Genomic DNA, 24,436 nt, shown 5'->3' on the forward strand with positions numbered 1-24,436 from the left:
TTTATTTTTGATCACTGGATGCTTTGTCGTTCTCTGAGAGCATTATGACATTGCATAACATGAATTTTACATAATGTGACATTGCCATTATGTAATTGTGATACCAATAAATTAATTTGTTATTAGTATTACTATTTACACTCAGGTGACAAGTCATTGGATACCTCCTAATATCGTGTGGGACCTCCTTTTACGCGTGTAGTGCAGCAACTCGACACGGCATGGACTCAACAAATCACTGGAAGTATCCTGCAGAAATACTGACCTGTGCTGCCTCTATAGCCGTCCATAATTACGGAAGTGTGGCTGGTACAGGATTTTGTGCACGAACTGACCTATCGATTATGCCCCATAAATGTTCGACGGGCGGCCAAATCATTTGCTAGAACAGTCTAGAACACTCTTCAAACCAGTCGCAAACAATTGTCTCGTAATTCCTATAAATGAAGTCCAAGAATAGCTGCAAATGGTCTTCCAAGTAGCCAGACATAACCTATTTCCAGTAAATGATCGGTTCAAATGGACCAGGGGATCCAGTACATTCGATGTAAACAGAGTCCCCACCATTATGGAGCCACCACCAGCTTGCGCAGTGACTTGTTGGCAACTTGGGTCCATATCTTCATGAAATCTGCCCCACACTCGAATCCTACCATCAGCTCTTACCAACTGAAATCGGGACTCATCTGACCGAGCCACAGTTTTCCAATCGTCTAGGGTCCAACCAATATGGCTAAGAGCCCAGGAGAGGCGTTGCAGGCGATGTGCTGTTAACAAAGGCAGTCATGACGGTCGTCTACCGCCATAGCCCATTAACGCCAAATTTCCCGGCACTGTGGTAACGGATACGTTCGATGAACGTCCCACGCTGGTTTCTGCGGTTATTTCGCGCAGCGTTGCGTGTTCGTTAGCACTGACAACTCTGCACAAACGGCGCTGATCTCGCTCGTTAAGTGAAGAGCTTCAGCCACTGCGTTGCCCGTTGTGAGAGGTAATGCCTGGAATGTGATAGTCTCGACTTGACACTGTAGATTTCGGAATGTTGAATTCCCCAACGACTTCCGAACTGGAATATCCTATGCGTCTAGCTCCAGTTAGCATTCCGCGTTCACAATCCGTTAATTCCCATCGTACGATGGCAATCACGTTGGAAACTTTTCATGTTAATCACTTGAGTAGAAATGACAGCCCTGCCAATGCACTGCCCTTTTATACCTTGTGTACGCGGTACTACTGCCATCTCTGTAAGTGCATATAGGTATCCCATGACTTCTGTCACCTCGGTGTGTAAGAAATACCCACACCGGATCCCATACAAACCTGATCTTCTCCCAATGGTGCACTGAAGAAGGCGTATGTTGCCATTGCTATAAACGAAGAGGAAGCTAAGGAAGAGGAAGCTCACCAACACCATCTGGTTGTGGAGAAGCGGAGCTAGAACAGAAGTACGTGGTATACTGGTTCTACTTCTGTTCTTGCTTTCAGCTCCTCCCCACCAGAATACTCAGCGCCAAACTGGATGAAACTGCTGTCCACGAGAGTAGCCGCACTATAACAAGATGCCTACGAGAAACTCCGCTTAATAACAACCTATTTCATGGTATTCATAGCACCCCTGGATGTTAGAAGATCAGCAGCAGAAGTTGAGGAGAAAAAACAGGGAAATTACCCTGAATATCCCATGTAAGCAAATGAAACACATATTCCATAATGACGTCAAACAACTGAAGCAATTGAACCAGGCGTTCCGCCCACTTGGTAGAACAATATCGAAACAAGATTCGGAGAGGACATACCTAAATCTAAAGGACGCATTTGATACTTGTTTCTAACTATCTTACCAGACGTGGAAGAGCTCGAACTGACTGCGCACTTGGGCGATGCTGTACAACAGATCTTAAAGCGAAGGGGATATATTACTGGAGAAGCAACCTGTGAACATGGAGAGCTTCCCGATGGTCAACACGTCCTCGTCTGTGCGAAGCTACCAGTAACATGAATGCTTTATGACTTCGTTTCAGCAGATAATCGAGGAATTCAGACAATCGATTTGTTGGTCTCGATCTACATGTGATATATACTCATCTTTCTATACATTCTGTAAACATGTTGTACATATATTGTTAATCTGTAAATAACTGTTGTACTTTCCTTTATACGAGATTAATAATAATAATAATAATAATAATAATAATAATAATAATAATAATAATAATAATAGTCATCCCCGTGGAGGCCCGGGAAAAGAATAGGCCTCCGGTATGTTCTGCCAGTCGTAAAAGGCGACGAAAAGAACAAACCACTAATAGGGCTGACCCCCCCCCTTTTAGTGTGATTAGTTGGTTCAGGACAGAACTAAAGAAGCCTTGGACAAGCGCCGTCATGGTCGGGGACGACGCTTGAACCCTATGCCCGCCCACAATGGTAACGACACTACTAGCCAACTGGAAAATGATTCAAATCCAAATAGAGGTGTTTTGCAGGATAGGCTTCCTGCAACCACCCTAGAAGGAAAACAAAGACAGAGGATGCGATGGTCAGATGAAGTTAATAGACACCTCATGTTCTGTTATTACCAAGCAACAAACCTAGGAACCAACACAACTGGATACAGATCACAAGTATACACAACATTTATTACCAGATACCCAGAATTAAAATTTTTAACAGAACAACGACTAGCTGATCAGATCCGTGTAATAATAAAAAATAACAGGATACCCCAGTCAGAATTAGAAAACATCAAACAACAAGTACAACAAATACTGTAACACATTAATGTGCAATCAGAAGAAGAAGAAAATACAGTAATGGACTCAAACATCCCAGAGCAAACAAACAAAGAACAACACGCATCAATTAAACAATCAGAGGAAAACTAAATCTTAAGACAGCCACCAGAACAAGCACAAAGAGAACACGAAGTGACACACATGTTAGATATAGAAGAAAAATTTCAGCTAACATATATAGAATACAAAGACACTAATACAGACATTAGACCGTTCTTGCATAGACCGCAAAATAACCCACAAGTCGAAACAACAATAAAAACTATCAACACAATCATACACAACAAAATAAATGAAAACACAACTATGGAAGAGTTACAACTATTGGTTTATATAGGAGCACTCACTACACTAAATATACACACTAGGCAGAGATCAGAACCAACCAACACACAGAAGAAACCCAGAAAACCAGCATGGCAACACAGGCTACAGATAAGAATAGAAAAACTGAGAAAAGACATCGGACAGCTAACACAATTTATAAGAAATGAAATGTCAGAAAAAAAAACGACAAAGGTTTGGTAAAATCTCACAAGAGGTGATAGAGCAATTAGATGAAAAGAAGCAGAAATTACAAGCATTGGCCAAACGACTTAGAAGATACAAAAAAAGTGAAAATAGAAGGAAACAAAACCAAACATTCAACACAAACCAAAAGAAATTTTACCAGCAATAGATAACACACACATTAAAATAGACAATCCACCAAACATAACAGACATGGAACACTTCTGGAGCAACATATGGTCAAACTCGGTACAACATAACAGGCATGCATGGTGGATACAAGCAGAAACAGATACATACAAGATGATACCACAAATGCCTGAAGTGATAATTTTGCAACATGAAGTCACCCAAGCAATTAATTCTACTCACAATTGGAAAGCCCCTGGAAAAGATAAAATAGCAAATTTCTGGCTAAAGAAATTCACCTCAACACATTCACATCTAACTAAATTATTTAACAGTTACATTGCAGACCCATACACATTCCCTGATACACTTACACATGGAATAACTTATCTGAAACCTAAAGATCAAGCAGACACAGCAAACCCAGCTAAATATCGCCCCATAACATGCCTACCAACAATATACAAAATATTAACTTCAGTCATTAAACAGAACTTAATGACACATACAACACAGAACAAAATTATAAATGAAGAACAAAACGGCTGTTGCAAAGGAGCACGAGGATGTAAAGAGCAACTGATAATATATGCAGAGGTGACATATCAAGCTAAAACTAAACAAAGGTCGCTACACTATGCATACATTGATTACCAAAAAGCTTTTGATAGTGTACCCCACTCATGGTTACTACAAATATTGGAAATATACAAAGTAGATCCTAAATTGATACAGTTCCTAAACATAGTAATGAAAAATTGGAAAACCACACTTAATATCCAAACAAATTAAAATATCACATCACAGCCAATACAGATTAAGTGTGGAATATACCAAGGAGACTCATTAAGTACTTTCTGGTTCTGCCTTGCTCTGAACACACTATCCAACATGCTAAATAATACAAATTATGGATACAATATTACTGGAACATACCCACACAAAATCACACATTTGCTATACATGGATGATCTAAAACTACTGTTAGCAACAAATCAACAACTCAACCAATTACTAAAGATAACAGAAGTATTCAGCAATGATATAAATATGGCTTTTGGAACAGACAAATTTAAGAAAAATAGCATAGTCAAGGGAAAACACACTAAACAAGAAGATTACATATTGGATAACCACAGCGACTGCTTAGAAGCGATGGAAAAAACAGATGCCTATAAATATCTAGGATACAGACAAAAAATAGGAATAGATAATACAAATATTAAAGAAGAACTAAAAGAAAAATATAGACAAAGACTAACAAAAATACTGAAAACAGAATTGACAGCAAGAAACAAGACAAAAGCTATAAATACGAGTGCGGTTCAGAAAGTAACCTCCGATTGGTCACAGTGCGGGTTGTGGGGGGAGTAGCAACGCCATCTGTGCGTTCACGCACTCAACAGGTCAGTCGGCATCAAGCCGTGGTCGAGTGAACGTCGTACCTGCGCTAGTTTAGTTTTTGTGGCAGTTTGAAATGTGTGCTGCAATAGAAAACCCCGCCAAATGTGAAGTGCGTGCTGTCATAAGGTTTTTTACAGCCAAAGGATATTCTGCAACAGCTATTCATCGTGAGCTTTGTGCCGTGTACGGACCAAGAGTTATGAGTGAAGGAGTTGTCCGTGAATGGGTACGTTTATTTAAAAGTGGACGAGAAAACGTTCACGATGAAGAGAGGAGTGGTAGACCATCATTGGTGACTGACGAACTCGTTCAGACAGTTGATGCAAAAGTTCGTGAAAATCGACGTTTCTCAATGTCGGAGTTGTCTACTGGTTTTCCACAGATTTCTAAGACACTCTTGTACGAGATAGTGACAGCAAGATTGGGTTACCGTAAGTTCTGTGCACGATGGGTGCCCAAAATTCTTACCGACCACCACAAAACTCAAAGAATGGCCTCTGCATTAGACTTTCTGTCACGTTATGAGGACGAAGGAGAACCATTGTTAAACAGAATCGTGACCGGTGACGAAACCTGGATTAAGTACGTGAACCCTGAGACAAAAGAACAATCAAAGATGTGAGCACATTCAAATTCGCCTACCAAACCAAGAAAAGCCTCGCAAGACTTTTCTGCCAGAAAACTGATGGCAACGGTGTTTTGGGATGCCAAAGGGGTGTTGTTGGTTGAATTCATGGAACGTGGTACGACCATTAATCAAGACGTGTACTGTGAAACAATAAAAAAGTTACGACGGGCTATACAGAACAAACACTGTGGTATGCTGACTTCCGGTATCGTTTTTTTGCACGATAACGCCCGTCCTCACTCTGCTCGCAGAACAACGGCCCTTCTTGAGTCCTTCAAGTGGGACGTTATCAACCATCCACCTTACAGCCCAGACCTGGCGCCAAGTGATTATCACCTCTTCATGCATTTGAAGAAATGGCTCGGGTCACAGCGGTTTGATGACGACGAAGAGTTCAAAGATGCGGTCACAGGCTGGCTCCAGGCACAAGCGGGTGATTTTTATGCAGAAGGAATTTCAAAGCTTGTGAAGAGATACGATAAGTGCCTCAATCGCTATGGAGACTATGTAGAAAAATAGTGCAAAGATGTAGTTGTAAGATGTATATATTAAAATACTTTTATTTAACTTGGTGTATTTTTTTAAATCAACCGGAGGTTACTTTCTGAACGGCCCTCGTACTTATGCTATACCAATATTGACCTACTCATTTGGAGTAGTGAAATGGAGTAACACAGACCTAGAAGCACTCAATACACTTACACGATCACAATGCCACAAATATAGAATACATCACATACATTCAGCAACTGAAAGATTCAGATTAAGCAGAAAGGAAGGAGGAAGGGGATTTATAAACATAAAAAACCTACATTATGGACAGGTAGACAATTTAAGAAAATTCTTTCTAGAACGAGCAGAAACTAGCAAAATACACAAAGCAATCACTCATATAAATACATCAGCTACACCACTGCAATTTCATAACCACTTCTACAACCCTTTAGATCACATAACATTAACAGATACGAAGAAAGTAAATTGGAAAAAGAAAACACTACATGGCAAGCACCCGTATCATCTAACACAGCCACACATCGATAATGATGCATCCAACACATGGCTAAGAAAAGGCAATATATACAGTGAGACAGAAGGATTCATGATTGCAATACAGGATCAAACAATAAACCCCAGATATTACAGCAAGCATATTATTAAAGATCCCAATATCACAACATAAATGCAGACTTTGGAAACAACAAATAGAAACAGTAGATCACATCACAAGCGGATGTACAATACTAGCAAATACAGAATACCCCAGAAGACATGACAATGTAGCAAAAATAATACATCAATAGCTTGCCTTACAACATAAACTTATAAAACAACATGTTCCCACATACAAGTATGCACCACAAAATGTACTGGAGAACGATGAATACAAATTATACTGGAACAGAACCATTATAACAGGTAAAACAACACCACATAACAAACCTGACATCATACTCACCAATAAAAAGAAGAAATTAACACAACTAATCGAAATATCCATACCCAATACAACAAATATACAAAAGAAAACAGGAGAAAAAATTGAAAAATACATCCAACTGGCTGAGGAAGTCAACGACATGTGGTATCAGGATAAAGTTGACATTATACCAATTATACTATCAACTACAGGAGTCATACCACACAATATCCACCAGTACATCAATGCAATACTGCTACATCCAAACTTATATATACAACTACAGAAATCCGTAATTATTGATACGTGTTCAATTACCCGAAAGTTCCTAAATGCAATGTAACATATACTGTACAGTTAAAAGGAAGTCACGCTTGATCAAGGTCCGCGTCACTTTCCATTTTTGACCAGACATAACGTCTGAGAAAAGAAAGAAATAATAATGTAGTAGTAGCAGTAGTAGTTGATGTTGTTGTATTTCCACAAAACAACTGCGCAAAATCGACAGGGAGCAGGGTTGCTTCACGGAAACTCTGAGAAGGGGAATAGGACTGATTCCGCCAACATAAGGACAAGCCGTCAGAACGGATACAGTTAATCGAATACTAAAACACTACGCCGGACATCACAATCCTGGAGAAACATTTGAGCGTGGATCGTCGACATTGCAGAATCTACCAAACAGAAAAATAAAAAAACTTAAAAGATACGAAGGCCTGAAAATTGACCTCAGCGGTTGTGGCACAGGCCAGGCAATGTGGTCCCATTGATTCGTGGTTCACTTTACGATGTGCCAAAAGACCTCAGTGGCACTTCAAAAACGCTGCTATCTATTGAATATTCAGTCCCGAACAGCAAAAAAGCACCTAGTTTATGCGTGTACTAAACGCATGTACGCATATCCAGCAGCGGTATGTGCTTAAGAAGTGTCAGAATGGTGTTGAAATATACTTAAAATGAAGTTAAACAATTTCATGGCTGTAATTATTTATAAATATTTATATCGGGAGCGATTTGAAATATAGCATCTCTCTATTAGAACTTTCTTTCATAAAATGACCATTGTTTATTATCTAAGAACACAAACTATTCAGTGTCAGGTAATTATGAGCAAAGAATGAAATACCAGAACGAAACGAATGCCACTCATAATGACAAAATTTTGCTTTAAGTGTGGCCGAAATAAATTTAAAGGCTTTAGACTCTCCAGTGCCCGTCATACACTGTAGAAAAAATTGCATAATTTCTAAGTAGCTGGTGCTAATGCTCAGTGTGAATATTAGATAAGCCTGGAGTAAATTCAAGTCCCTAGAGTGGTAACTTACGACAAAGTTTCCTTTAGCAGCTGTCACCACTGAAAAATTAGGTCTGCAGTTAATGAATGCAATAAATCGCCTAAGTCCCGAAAACTCGCGAAAATCAGTCCAAAGTAAGCTATCAGACTTTTTATATAGGAATCCACGAACAAAGGTTCAGAGGTTGTTCAGCAATATTTTCTGAGTATTTCGGTGAACAGGATCTGTGGTTTTCGGTGAGTCGTTATAGAGTAATTTCATTTTGACTGATTTTGTACTACATTCGCATCTCTCTCTGTTGCACTGAAAATATCTGCACAACAGTAATTTTTATCTGTTGTGAAGGTATTTTCCCTGAAGCACAGGTAGTCGGAGCAACATACCGAATAAATCAGGATTATATTACTTTTGTCTAGCGAGCCACCAGAGGCCAAGCGTCCCTTACACCAAAATACTGAGAGAGTATCGGTGAGCAACTTCCCAAATTTTATCAGTGGAATTCCGAGACACCTTGTACACAAAACGAACATTTACAGCTAGCTTAAATCTAAACAGACAGAAAGATGCACGATTCTGCACTCATTAATTTGATACCTCACTCTAAGCAGTAAGTTGAGCAGTTTATCGATAATTAATAAAATATAACGAGTATCACAGCATAATTTTGTTGTATTGTGGATTAAGCCCAAGGAGTATTAGTAACAAGCCAAGTACCACGTATTTTTTTATGAAATAACCTCACCTTTTCTCTGTTAAATTCAGTTTTTGCGGCTTGAATGGAATTTGAATCACAGGCAAGTTAATGTTTGTTTTGAGTAGTGCCAAAATACTAATTAATACATGTAAACTACGTAATTTAAAAATGGTGTGTCGCGTGTTGATATTCTAGCACATCCTGAATCACCAATATGTGTAGCTGTCTTGTCTGATAATTCAAATGGTTTTAACTATTTTTGGACACAATTTTTTTCATTTCACAAACAACAAGTAAGAGTAGCTCTTCGGATACATCTGTTCGGACTTTTTAACCTGACACATCGATCATCATGATACCTTAATTCATTTCATACTAACTAATTTGCCTAGATTTGCCCATGAACCTTTGCTTTTCGGATGAATTACTCGTGGTAAGAGCTTTTCTCTCACGAAAATATACCGGGTGACCAAAAAGTCAGTATAAATTTGAAAACTTAATAAACCACGGAATAATGTAGATAGAGAGGTAATTGGAATGATTGGAATGACATGGGGTTTTATTAGAACAAAAAAAAAAAAACAAAAAAAAAGTATTGCTAGACGCGTGAAAGATCTCTTGGTGATCTCGTTTGGTGATGATCGCGTGCTCAGCCGCCACTTTCGTCATGCTTGGCCTCCCAGGTCCCCAGACCTCAGTCCGTGCGATTATTGGCTTTGGGGTTACCTGAAGTCGCGCAAGTGTATCGTGATCGACCGACATCTCTAGGGATGCTGAAAGACAATGCCTCACCAAAACTCCGGACATGCTTTACTGTGCTGTTCACAACATTATTCCTCGACTACAGCTATTGTTGAGGAATGATGGTGGACATATTCAGCATTTCCTGTAAAGAACATCATCGTTGCTTTGTCTTACTTTGTTATGCTAATTATTGCTATTCTGATCAGATGAAACGCCATCTGTCGAACATTTTTTGAACTTTTGTATTTTTTTGGTTCTAATAAAACCCATGTCATTCCAAGCATGTGTGTCAATCTATCTACATTATTCCGTGATTTATTCAGTTTTCAAATTTATACCGACTTTTTGATCACCCGGTACACCGAAGAGACAGAAGTCGAGAAAGAGCGGTATGTACTTATACAGATGGCGGTAGTATCACGTACGCAAGGTATAAAAGGGCGTTGCATTGGCGGAGCAGTCCTTTGTACGCAGGTGATGCATGTGAAAAGGTTTCAGACGTGGTTATGGGCGCACGAAGGGAATTAGGACTTTGAACGCAGACTGGTAGTCGGAGATAGACGCATTGGATATTCCATTTCGGAAATCTTTAGGGAATCGAGATCCACAGTACCAAGGGTGTGCCGAGAATACCATATTCCAGGCATAACCTCTCGCCACGTACAACACAGTGGCCGACGGGTTGCACTTAACGACCGAGAGCAGCTGCGTTTGTGTAGAGTTTTCAGTGCTAACAGACAAATAACACTGTATGAAATAACTGCAGAAATCAACTTCAAACGTATCTGGCAGGACAGTGTGGCGAAATTTAGCATTAATGGGCTATGGCGGTAGACGACCGCTAACAATACATTGCCTGCAGCGCCTCTCCTAGGGTCGTAACCATGTCGGTTGGACCGTGGGTGACTGGAAAAACAGTGATCCGGTCAGGTGAGTCCCGATTTCAGGTGGTAAGATGATCTGATGGCAGGTTTAGAGTGTGGAGCAGATCATACGAAGTCATGGCCCTTAGTTGTCAACAAGGCACGGCATTGTGCAAGCTGGTGTTGGCTCCATAATTATATGAGCAGTGTTTACATGGAATGGACTGGGTCCTGGTTATCTTCAGCTACTTGGAGAGCATTTTCAGCCATTCGACTTCGTGTTCCTTAACAACTATGGAATTTTTGTGGATGACAATGCGCCATGTCAAAAGGCCACAGTTGTTCGCGATTGGTTTGAAGAACATGTTGAGCCAATGATTTGATCACCCAGCTTGCTCAATATGAATCTCATAGAACATTTATGGGACATAGTCGAGAGGTCAGTTCGTGCACAAAATCCTGCACCGATAACACTTTCGCATTTATGGACGGCTATAGAGGCAGCTTGATTCAGTGTTCCAACAACTTGACGAGCCCATGGCACGTCGACTTGCAGCACTACGCCGGGCAAAAAGAGATCCGACACTATATTAGTAGATATCCCATAACTTCCGTCACCTCAGTGTAAATTGGCTATGAAACGGTTCAGTGCGTTTTATACATTTTGCATGACTGCTGTGTATGAGTATACAGAGTAAATCAAAGTTGCACAAGTTTTTATTTTGTGAACGGTTCAAGATATTTGAAAGAGGTTGCCTTCAAATGAGTGTAGGAAGAGGGGCGCGTAATTTTGTTGCATGTGGAATAACACTGTCTCTTCTATCAAATGAGGTACTGAAGCTAGTTTACGTTATGTAAGTGGAACGATGCCCTTTTTAAGGCCATTTGAAAGCTATTGAAAACATGAATATAGTGATATAAAATTTGTTAGGTTAGGCTGAAATTTTCCCAAGAATATCCGAGAAATGAGCTGAAATTGAAAGACAAGGCTGCCGGAATTGGTTAATGCGGCGTAAACACTGTCCAGTTTGGCTCTCGTGCCTGGTTCCACCGTTGCATCACTTTGTCTTTGTACTTGATTCGACAAAAGCGTTTGTTTGAACAAGAAATACTTTTCCTAAGCCTCTTTTGGTATGCTAGAAGTTAGCATATAGTTCCATGCACAACAGTCTTAGCTGAGCTTGTATTAGTGTTGTGTAAGTAGGCCCAAAGAAAATAAGTTTTCTCTCAGTGCCTGAGCGTATCTTCAGAATACAGTTAAAGGAAGTGTATCGTTCCATTAAAAAAAATCACCCCATTGCATTAGTTAATGCAAGAGTTAAAAGTATTGCCCCCACAGCAAAATTACGGCCCCTCTACCTACCACAATCTACCAGAAACGTCATTTCAATCTCTTGAACCGTTCAAGAAATAATGGATGCACCCTGCATATGATAAAGTTGGGCCGCAACACGCTACTCAGCCGTCACTCCATTGCGGTCCCGGTGTCGTTTGTCCGGACCACGTTCTGGTCGTAGCTGTCGGCTTCTGTAGTGACCCTTAGATCTAGCATAAGTGCAGCGGCCCTTCTCACTAGAGCTTTCCGACCGTAGCCTCACAGTCTTCTATAATTTTAGCCGGTCAGTATCTGCGATTGTCCCTTTCGTTAGTTATCAACATACGACCAAAGAAAACATAATTAGCGAGCATTGTAGTCTATATTGATCATCAGAATATTATGACCAACTACGTAATACCCGATGTGTCCATCTTTGGCTCGTATAACAGCGAAGCACTGTGACACGGACGCAGTGAGGCCTTAATGGGTCACTGGAGGGAGTTAGCACCACATCTGCACACGTAAGTCACCTAATTCCCGTAAATTGCGGGGAGGGGGGGGGGGGGCGATCAACTCTGACTCCACGTTCAATCCCATCCCAGATGTGTTCAATCGGGTTCAGATCTGGCGACTTGTGGGGACCAACACATCAATATGAACTCGCCATTGTGTTCCTCGAACCACTCCAACACACTCCTGGCCTTGTGACTGGCGAATTATCTTTTTGGAAACCGCCAGTGCCGTCTGAAAACATGATGGTAATTAAGGGATGTATGTAGTACGCACCCAATGTGCGATACTCGTTGACCGTCAAGGAGCCTTGCATGTGCTCCACTGGATCCGTGGGTGACCACGTGAATGTTCTCCAGACCATAATGGAGCCGCCGCCAGCTTATCTACGTCCTGCCGTACAGATGTCAAGGATCTGTCCCTCTGGAAGTCGACGGATTCGCGCCCCTTGCAATGGCATGATGAAGAAGGTATCGGAATTCGTCATACCGTCCAACGCTCTGCCATTGCGCCAACGTCCAGTGCCGATGGTCACGTGCCCATTTCAGTCGTAGTTGCCGGTGACATGGTGTTAACATTGGCATATGTACGGATCGTCGGATGCAGATGCCCGTATTTTGGAGTGTTCGATGCACTGTGTGTTCAGGCACACTTGTACCCTGCGCAGTATTAAAGACCAATCTTAGTTCCGCGACATTTCGCCGCCTGTCCTGTTTTACCAGTCTGCCCAGCCTACGACGTTGACATCTGTAATGAGGGACGGCCGCCCAACACCAACACCACGACGTCTGGACGTGGTTTCACCACGTGTTGAAGACACTCGCCTCAGCACTGCTCGAATACCCGACAAGTGGTACAGTTTCCGAAATGCTCGTGGTGAGCCTCCATGCTATCATAGTCTGCCCTCGGTCAAACTCAGGTCGCGCGTTTTACCCATTCTACACACTGACAGCATGTTCACTGATATTACATGCACTGTATGTGTGTCTGTCTGATTAGCAGTCATTCCTGGCCAGGTAACACTGATGTCGCCTGGACTGGTTTATATCGATAGTAGGTCAGTGCTCATAATGTTCTGACTGATCAGCGCATGTATTTGCCAGTGCACCGTGTGTGATGCTTTCTGCAATATGGCTTGCAATGTTAGTCGCTCTAGTACCTATCAGAAAGATGATAAGGAACAATTCTTTTTTTAAATTTTATTTCGTACTGTAAGATAACTGAGTGAACAATATACTTTAACAACTACAAGATATATTGACAAGCGTTTGTCACTGTGGTCCACGTAAGGTTTTTTGATGTGTTTTATGAGCTGCAGAAGAAAGGATGCGGAGCCAGAGCAGTTTTTTATATTGTGCTCGTTCGCGCTCTCCCCGAGTTGAGTCGCATAACGTCAACTTTTATTCACATCCAGAACGATTTTGAAATGTCGCTCAACCTCTTTCAAAAATATTAGGTGCAACTTTCATGGAAGCCAAATTTTGATGGTATTCTCTGGCTCCTCCTCATCCTATTAGTGTATGAGTTCCGTAGGAAAGAAGTGAGGAGGCTAACATACATAAAAACTTTTATAAATTGACTCAATATAGTAATGCCACTTTTAACAGAAGCTTTTTTTTGTGTCTCAGGAAAATAGCACACATACCAACAAAACATGCGAGAGATCTACGAATTTCTGTTACGCGTACTGGGAGACCAACGGGACTGCTGTTACTTTCATAAAACAAGGTAAGTCAGCTGTTTGATTCTTTATTACTTACTGAGAACTTATAAATCTACGTATGTTTTTATTACGTAATACAATAATAAAAACTTGCCAAACTATGATTTTTTATGTAATGGTAGCAGTGAAACCTTGAAAGTTGCTCCTGTTGGTCACGGATAGCAATTAATAACGTAAATATTGTGAATCAATGCGCATATTCCGCTGCTTTGGGGAATATGTTCCGTAATGGAAACCAGTTCACTAAAGAGAGAGCAAGTGTCCACAAATAAACACGTTTTTGGGAAGCATCACTCATGCAAATGCAAAACTCAGCTTGTCGTACCCTCACAAGAAATTCTCTGAACCATGGATTAAGGACAACATGCAGATTCAATATTATTAGATTTCCGGAAAGCATGTGAGACATGCCCCACTGCAGATTGCTGACGATAGGTCCAAGCATACGGAATAGGTCCCCACAATGAGAGTTGCCGCGAGACTTACTACGTAATGGAACCCAGTACGTTGCTCTGGACGGCGATTGAGTGTTCATCAGAGACGTAGGCATCACCAGGAGTGCCCCAGGGAAGTGTGATAGGACCACTCTGGTGCTGTATGTACGTGAAAGATCTGACAGACGAGGGTGATCAATCTGTGACTGTTTGCTTATGATGCTGCAGTGTATGGCAAAGTGTCGTCGTAGAGTGACTGTTGGAGGATACAAGATGACTTAGACATAATTTATATTTGGCGTGATCAATGGCAGCTTGCCCTCTAAATGTGGAAAATGGAAGTTAATTCGATTGAGTAGGAAAAACAATCCCGTTATGTTCGAATATTGTATTGGTGGTGTTCCCTTTGACACAGTCTCATTCGTTAAATATCTAGGCATCAGGTTGCAAAGTGATATGGAATGGGATGAGTACGTAAGGTCAATTATAGGGAGGGCGAGTGATTGACTGCAGTTTATTCGGAGAATGTCAGAAAAGTTCATCCCAAGTATAAAGAAGACCACATTTAGAACACTAGTGCGACCTATTCTTGTGTACTGCTACAGTGTCTGGGATCCCCACCACCTCGGATTAATGTAAGACAACAGAGAAGTTCAGAGGCGTGCTGCTAAATTTGTTACTGACGGGTTTGATCAACTCTCAAGTATTGCAGAGATGCTTTGAGAACTGAAGTGGGAGTCCCTGAAGAGAAGATGGCGTTCTTTCCACGAAACACTATAAGGAAACGATGTTAAATAGGAAATATTGGGCTACGAACTGGCTTTAGGATCTTAGACCAACTTCAGGTGACGCTGAATGTCAAAACACACACAAAATGATGTCCGACTTAAACAGGTATGTGTACATATAAAAATGACAAGAGTTTTTGCGTGGGAAAACATCGCATTTTTTGTTACATCATCACTATGAAAGCCAACAAATCAAACAGTTCACTTGTTTTGAACAAAGATGATTATCGATGATGTGATAGAAGCTTCAGAAGTTAATTAAAATTTGTTCCATGGCCGGGACTTGAGATTCTATCCTTGTCATAGATAAATATGAGACTCAAATGTCTCAAGGAAAATTTAATAATATCATATCTATATATCACCTACACTTGAGGTAGAGGCGGGATTTCCCCATTACGTCTAATGCTAGGATACTGTTCCAATACTGGAGAGCGTTAGCAGTATCACAATCTAAGGAGGGGAAAATAAGCTCAAGATGTGAATTGAAGTTTGTGTTAGGGATGGCTTTGGACTAGGGAGGTCCGTGCAGCTGTGTTAGCTGTAAGACTGAGGTGGTGTAATGGCTAACAGGTCTGTGTAATAAGTCAGGAGACCCGGGTTCATGTCTTGGCCATGGCACAAATTTTAATTCAATTCTTGAACTTCTGTCATTTTTGTAGATGAAGATGAGACTCAAATGTGTCAACGAAAATTTAATTATATCAAAGGTGATTATGTTATTGAAGTGATTCATTTCCTTGTTAGTTCAAATTCTCAACACGTACAAAAAGATCCGACAGTAACTTTCATTGAATTCATCAAAACCCACCATCAAATCATGCAAAAGTTTACTGGCGTGCCAGAACATTATGACCATCTGTTCATAGCTTGTTTGTCCGTCTTTGGAACGAAATACATCACTGATTCTCTCTATCAGAGATCCGACAGTTTGTTGGTAGGTTTGTGGAAGTGTGTAGCATTACATGTCTCCATACATATCGTGTAAATAATGGGCCGCTGATTTGCATAGACGGTGGTGGCGCCCGATAGCGATCCAGTTGGATTCCATAGGATTTACATCAGACGAATTTGGTCGCAGAGACCCCAACGTGAGTTCACTGTAATGCTCCTCAAACCACTGTAGTACGGTTCTGGCTCTGAGATATGGATAATTATACTGCTGAAAGATGACATCGGCGTCGGGGAAGACATCAAGCGTGAAGGGATGCAGCTGGTTTGCAGCTGTCAGCGTGTCTTCGATTATTACTACAGGCTCCATGCAAGCGCAGAAGAATGTCTCCCGTAGCATAAGATTGCTTTCACGAACCTGCGTCTGTGGCGCACTGCACCTTTCGAGCCGCCGTTCACCTCGATGACGGCGTTTGGGGAGACGAACTAGCGATCTAGTGTAGCAAAAATGTGATTCATCAAAAGAACCGACATGTTTCCATTGATTTATGGTGGAATCCCGATTGTCCCGTGCCCACTTCAATTGTGATTGACCATGTCGTTGGGTCTACATGTGAACACACAGGGGTGGTCTGCTGCGAAGCTCCATATTCAACGGTGCAGGATGAACGGTGTGGTCTAAAACACTTGGGCGTGCTCTGCAATGTTTTAGTATGATGGTAGTAACAGATTGTGATATATAAATAACCGTTTTTTTTCTTTATGTCCGTAGTGTCCCAAGAAATTCACAGTGCCGTAGACACTGGCGAGCAGATTGATGCCGTATTCCTGGACTTCAGGAAGGCATTTGATACGGTTCCGCACTTACGTTTAGTGAAAAAAATACGAGCTTACGGAATATCGGACCAGGTTTGTGATTGGATTCAGGATTTCCTAGAAGAAAGAACACAACATGTCATTCTTAACGGTTCAAAATCTGCAGATGTAGAGGTAATTTCGGGAGTACCGCAGGGAAGCGTGATAGGACCTTTATTGTTTACAATATACATAAATGACTTAGTTGACAACATCGGTAGCTCCGTGAGGCTATTTGCAGATGACACGGTTGTCTACAAGAAAGTAGCAACATCAGAAGACTCGTACGTACTCCAGGAGGACCTGCAGAGGATTAATGCATGGTGCGACAGCTGGCAGCTTTCCCTAAACGTAGATAAATGTAATATAATGCGCATACATAGGGGCAGAAATCCATTCCAGTACGATTATGCCATAGGTGGTAAATCATTGGAAGCGGTAACGACCGTAAAATACTTAGGAGTTACTATCCGGAGCGATCTGAAGTGGAATGATCACATAAAACAAATAGTGGGAAAAGCAGGCGCCAGGTTGAGATTCATAGGAAGAATTCTAAGAAAATGTGACTCATCGACGAAAGAAGTAGCTTACAAAACGCTTGTTCGTCCGATTCTTGAGTATTGCTCATCAGTATGGGACCCTTACCAGGTTGGATTAATAGAAGAGATAGACATGATCCAGCGAAAAGCAGCGCGATTCGTCATGGGGACATTTAGTCAGCGCGAGAGCGTTACGGAGATGCTGAACAAGCTCCAGTGGCGGACACTTCAAGAAAGGCGTTACGCAATACGGAGAGGTTTATTATCGAAATTACGAGAGAGCACATTCCGGGAAGAGATGGGCAACATATTACTACCGCCCACATATATCTCGCGTAATGATCACAACGAAAAGATCCGAGAAATTAGAGCAAATACGGAGACTTACAAGCAGTCGTTCTTTCCACGCACAATTCGTGAATGGAACAGGGAAGGGGGGATCAGATAGTGGTACAATAAGTACCCTCCGCCACACACCGTAAGGTGGCTCGCGGAGTATAGATGTAGATGTAGATATAGTGTAGGAAAAAGGACTTAACTGTGTCATCTACGGAACAAGGTGCTTAGGTAGTCTTCAGATACCCTCTCTTGGGTCATAGCAAACTGTGCTTGGTATGCCGGCCGGTGTGGCCGTGCGGTTCTAGGCGCTACAGTCTGGAACCGCGTGATCGCTATTGTCCCAGGTTCGAATCCTGCCTCGGGCATGTGTGTGTTTGATGTCCTTAGGTTAGTTAGGTTTAAGTAGTTCTGAGTTCTAGGGGACTGATGACCACAGATGTTAAGTCCCATAGTGCTTAAAGCCATTTGAACCATTTGTTCAAATCCCGGCCGGCATTAAAGTTCTCCGTTATTTACTTTAGCTGAATGTCACGATGCTTCCTTACTCCGACGTTCACGAAATCTTTAATATTAAAGTATATTTGTTTATTAAAAATTGGTCAAATGGCTCTGAGCACTATGGGACTTAACATCTGAGGTCAGCAGTCCCATAGACTTAGAACTACTTAAACCTAACCTAACCTAAGGACATCACACACATCCATGTCCGAGGCAGGATTCGAACCTGCGACTGTAGCAACAGCGCGGTTCCGGACTGAAGCGCCTAGAACCGCTCGGCCACAACGGCCGGCTGATATGTATGGTTACAGTATTTATTTGCGTAAATTACTTTTGTGATGATACCTTAAGGTGAACGAAGCCAGGAATTCTATCATTATTTGGAAGTTCATAGGTCTTCCAGTAGCGAGGGTTTTTGTCATTTTAGTGTATCGTAGCTTGTCTCTCCACACTTAATGTTAAACAGTTGCGATTCGTTCGAGAGTATTTTCTCACGTATGTTTGCGGTAGCTTTAACTGCGGCTTTACTCCAACACAGCTGCATGCAAAGTTATCTCGAAGGGTCCGTGATGTACGTTAATGCATATAAGGTACTAAACAAACGATAAGCAAAGAGATCGTCGAGTTTACAAAGTGAAGGACTAATGAAGGGTGCACTTCCTGAAAATATGCTGAAATCAGCTATTCAAAATGACAGTCACAATCGCATTATTTATTTAGCCGCCAACCGGTTTCAATCCGCGATGGGGTCATCTTCAGGGCAATTTACACCATTTGGTAGTTACCAACCGTGCACAGGCAGGGTGACGACTCCAGCGAGCGACCAAATGGTGTAAATTGCCCTGAAGATACCCCATCGCGGCTTGAAACCGGTGGCCGAGCGGTTCTAGGCGCTACAGTCCGGTACCGCGCAACCGCTACGATCGCAGGCTCGAATCCTGCCTCAGGCATTGATGTATGTGATGTCCTTAGGTTGGTTAGGTTTAAGTAGTTCTAAGTTCTAGGGGACAGATGACCTAAGATGTTAAGACCCATAGTGCTCAGAGCCATTTGAACCATTTAGAAACAGGTTGGCGACTAAATAAATAATGTCATTGTGACCGTCATTTTGAATAACTGATTGTAAGTAAACCAATCGCTGTTTTCTCCACGCAACTATGTTGTCTAAAAAATATGCTGAAAACTCAAGAAGTGCTTCGACAACGAATATCTGGATGCATTAGAAAAAAGCGCCCGAGAAGAAATTCCTCAGAAGCTGGAAAGATTGGAGGTTTCTTGCTTTGTGAAAGCTAGAAATACTTTAAGGTAACAAATGTTGATGGTATTGAGGCAGCAACTAACCACAAATTTAAGTTCCTTTGTTCAAAAGGTATCATTACCGGTTTCGAATCATTACAATTTATCGCCGGACGGCTTTCATGCTTTCATTAGAACACGTGGTGCGTTTTTTATTGATTAGTTGTCACGCATGTCTGCTCTACGGCATCGAGAACGTCGCCGAGTCAAACCACTGTCCGGCCTTTCAGAAGTTTCCCCATCTGTTTCCCTAACCCGCTTAAAGGCAAATCCGGAGATTTTTCTTTCAGTAAAGTAGATGACCCAGTCAGAAACTGTGCTCTGGGTCTTAGTCGATGGGACATTAAACCTTAGTACTCAGTTTTCAGTTGAGGTGCCTAAAATATCAACTGCTTCTTGCATTTTCTCTTACTATTCTCGATTGCCATATCTTGAAAATTATCAATGGTTTCCTGTGTGAAGTCCTCAACAGACCAGTCGCATCGCTGTAAAACATCTGAGATCACGTTTAATCCATAAATAAATATTGATTCAGGCACCACATTAACATAATCCAAGTGATTCTGATCTTCGCAGTTGTCGATTCCCTCAATGAAAACACTATAGCAACTGCAAGAAACTTATATTATTTGCATTTGGTTTCCTAAAGTCACACTCAGCACTTCAGATTGGCTCCATCCAACAACTTTACGTGATAGCCTTTCCACACTTCAACAAAACCGTAAAGAGAAATATATTTAATAGCACTGGCGCACCCAAAAACAATTTCAGTCTCACTTATAAACACTTCACTGTTTTAATGTCCTCTTCATGCACGAGGCGTTAAATCGGATCTACCGTCTTTTTTCAGAGACGTTTACACTACTCACCAACGTACCCTTGAATGCAAGTTAAAGCTAAGTTATATCCCGAAGGACAGATCGAAAATCTCAGTGTATTACTAGGCGTGTTCCTGTTTGAAATGATATCTTCTTCCCTTCCTTCAAGGCGAACTCTGAATAGCAGAGCGATTTTTTTCTTTTTTTCCACAGTCTCAAATCATTTCTAGACTTCAAAATAACAGCTCCTTTTAATTTACTTTACACAATAAATTTATACTGCAGCTCCGTGTATTACACTGTAAAATTTGTAATAACGTTCAGTCACGCTTTGATCACTTAAATATTTTTAGGAGCGTGACTTGTTAAATATATTGAGACAGTGTTCGCAATGATGTCAGTGTTTTCAGTGGTAACCGCGGTCAGCTTTGCGTAAGCAATGTGTAAACGGCAATAAATAATCAATTCTTAAGTGAAAGCTGTTGTGGGGGTTTCCCAGCGACCGAATAGAAGTTAGGGTGTCTCTTGGATGAAAGTAATAAACAAATAAACTTTAATATTAAAAATTTCGTGAACGTCGGAGTCATTAGAAATCGGGCACATAGTCGTACAGGAGAATTATGGAGAAGAAAATTGGCCGTGGCCTTATATAAGGAAGCATTGTGACATTCAGCTGAAGTAAATAATGGAGAACTTGAATGCCGGACGTGGATTTGAACAAATGGTTCAAATGGCTTTAAGCACTATGTGACTTAACATATGAAGTAATCAGTCCCCTAGACTTTATTCAGTTCATTGCATTATACATATTAACCCACTACCTGACTGCATTAGTGGGTCGTAGTAGTGATACAAAGAAATGCAGCTTGCTATTCTACACTACAGGTGATATTATTATTATTATTATTATTATTATTATTATTATTACTCTAATCTTACCGCTATGTGTTTCTAAGCTACTTAATCTACAAGGAAACTTAATGCTACCTGCAGCGTTACAGGTGTGCCAGTGCTACTATAAACCTACTGGGTGTTGGCCAGGCCCACTGAGCTAATCCCAGTGGGCATGCCCCTGGCACTGGGCTGGCCCTCAACTTGGTATCGCTGCAGTTTATTCTAAGGTGTTCTCCTATCTTCTACATCTAATCTAAATTACGTACGTCATAATCGGTGCGTGTTCCAGTCCGGTGTTTATGTACCCCCCTCCCTCCTAGTCCAGGGCAAGGCGGATTCCAGCCGTGAAGCGGTTGGCAAAGTCCCTACCCGGCGGTACAGGAAGGGTGCACGAAGTCTAAGTCGGTGAAAAGTTTTTGCCTTTAATGATTGTCCCTTAAAAAGTTCTTAAGGACTTTTTTCGATATTTCGGCCCCTAGACTTACAACTATTTAATCCTAACTAACCTAAGGGCATCACACACACCCATGCGCGAGGCAGGATTCGAACCTGCGACCGTAGCAGCAGCGCGGTTCCGCACTGAAGCGCCTAGAACCGCGCGGTCACAACGGCCGGCGGGGATTTCAAAACTGCCCCTCTTGTGTACGCGCCCATTGTCTTAACTACTGTCAGTCTTTTTTTTTTTTTTTTTTTTTTCAACTTTTAGATTATGTAATTACCTACATACAAATTTCGGTCCCTTTCACTTCACATCAAAATTACGCCGTATCTTCTACAGTAACCAAAGTATTTATGCTGACGACGAAATATTGCTTTCGAAACGCCCTTCTATTTTAGTAAGAACAGTCTTACGGACCGTGGACGATATCGTTATTCTGGGTATCTTACCGTTTTCCTCGCTATGCAGTACTGACACCAAAGCTTTATTTTGCGTCTGGTCGGTGTCCATTTGAGGGGAGTCAATCTTCCTGCGGTGCATAGCACTCACTAAGACATTAAAAACATCGGTTGCATGTGACCGAAATAAAGTGCGGCCACAAAAAGCTCGCGTGTGTCAAATGCGCTGTGCCGTGGCTTTTTATTGCTCGCAGCGCTGATATACAACAGCTCCTGCGCACACAAGACAAGGCCTTCATACTGGAGTGCTCTCGACTCGAGGCAGCGCGTCACCCACGTGACAGTTATTGCCGCTTTCAATAAGCCCACTGTGCTACAGCGAGTTTCTTTCTAGTTCATGTCGTCATTCTCTCCGAGATAGTCAGCCAAAAGTTCTTTCAGCCGTGAAAGCTTTTAAGTTCCTCGCTGTCGCCTTTTTTGTAGCGAGTTCTGAGAATCATTAAAAAATAGGCGCACTGTTTCAACTGTGTCAAATATGAGCACGTAACACAGCACAAACCATTTGCGCAAATAATATGTTAACTGCGGAATAAAAATGAATTAAAATTAGCTCAAGCGTGGAACTGACTTTCTGATTAATTACACCAGATATAAGTTCAGTTTCAAGGAAGTCTTCACGTTGTTTTTTTTGACTAGATTATGCAGTTAGTCGAAACCCGTAAATTAGAATATTTGCTATTCATTATGCGGCATTACATCTTTCAACGTCAGACCGTTTTTACATTTTTCCCATAAAAAACAATAATTACATAGTTGGTGACAAACTTAGAAAACTTCTACTTACATCAGAGGGATGCCCACCACTACTTACATTCTTCCGTACTCACAATTTCCAAAGAGTTTACAATGCAATAGAGTTTACAAATTTTCTTTACCAAAGAAGAAACTTGGCTAAAATATATCATTATTTTGTAAATCAATCTAGAAATAAATTTAAGAAGTAGCGTTAGATTGTGCAGTTAATAACATGAATCTTAAGTATTCCAGAAATTTCGTAATTTCAAATATTTTAAAAGAAGAGTAATTTTAACTGTCAGTACACATCGCTTGTAACACATTAATCTCTTTTTTTATACAATTTAGCCTGAAATGTAATACATCGATAACATAATCATATGTATTCTTTTAATGAGACAGCTGAGATAATTTTAACCTATGCAAGAATCGATAGTGTACATGGTATCGGTTATCTCTATAACAAAAAAGGTAATGTTAGAGGAGGGTGACTCGTTATAATCACTTACAGTCTACTTACTTCAGACAGATAGAAAACTACGGAACTGGATGCTTAGCGCCACCAGCTGGAGACTTTGTGAACACGCCCACACGAATATCAGCCTGATACTGATGTAATCAGCTGCTGTCTACAAGAGGGGTAAATCAAAATTTTTGCCTTCAGCGCCTATAACACAACATATTTAACAATAAAACTAAGTTTAATGCCACATCGCCGCGCGGGTTTAGCCGAGCGATCTCTGGCGCTGCAGTCATGGACTGTGCGGCTGGTCCAGGCGGAGGTTCGAGTCCTCCTTTGGGCATGTGTGTGTGTGTTTGTCCTTAGAATAATTTAGGTTAAGTAGTGTGTAAACTTAGGGACTGATGACCTTCGCAGTTAAGTCCCATAAGATTTCACACACATTTGAATGCCACATCGTTTATAAGGACATATTTTCTCTCTTATTTCGCAAATAAAATCGACTATAGCGAGAAAACATAAGAAAAGAAAACCCACCGAAGGCGGTCAAAGTTTGTCGAAACATGTTGGGGTACAGGAGTGAAGGTAGTGTTATCAATCTTGGATTTGTAGGTTCACCTTGATTACAGGTTCTTATTTTTCAACATCGTAGCATCGTTCAGAGTAGAATGGATTATGACATCTTTTTTTGCATTCTCAGAAAAATTCCAAAACAAATTCTGTCGTTACCATGTAGATTATCAATTAAAAACATGGTGCAGCCTTACGGTGGTGCAAAAGTCAAATAGGGATGCAGTAAACTAAAGCTTTTTCGACTAGCAAGGCAAAGGCTGTTGAAAGTTACAGAAAAAAGAGGACATTAGGCATAAAGATAGTTTATGATAAGTGTGTTACAAATATTGTTAACAGTTCTGTGAAGTTTACTACTGTGTCTAGTTCCCACCGTACTTAATAACCCTACA

At 41.2% G+C, this 24,436-nt stretch overlaps 1 protein-coding gene across 5 annotated transcripts in view; it reads left to right on the plus strand.

Moving 5' to 3' along the window:
• Window positions 1–24,436, plus strand: part of LOC126471009 (bone morphogenetic protein receptor type-2) — a 378,855-nt gene that overhangs the window by 95,871 nt on the left and 258,548 nt on the right. For all 5 annotated transcript variants that reach the window (XM_050099064.1, XM_050099067.1, XM_050099068.1 and 2 more), the window contains one exon: window positions 13,936–14,035. In XM_050099064.1, coding sequence (XP_049955021.1) covers window positions 13,936–14,035 — 100 coding nt within the window. The remainder of the gene's footprint in view (window positions 1–13,935; window positions 14,036–24,436) is intronic.

This window comes from Schistocerca serialis, chromosome 3, assembly GCF_023864345.2.
Source record: "Schistocerca serialis cubense isolate TAMUIC-IGC-003099 chromosome 3, iqSchSeri2.2, whole genome shotgun sequence".
Taxonomy (NCBI): Eukaryota; Metazoa; Arthropoda; class Insecta; order Orthoptera; family Acrididae; genus Schistocerca; species Schistocerca serialis.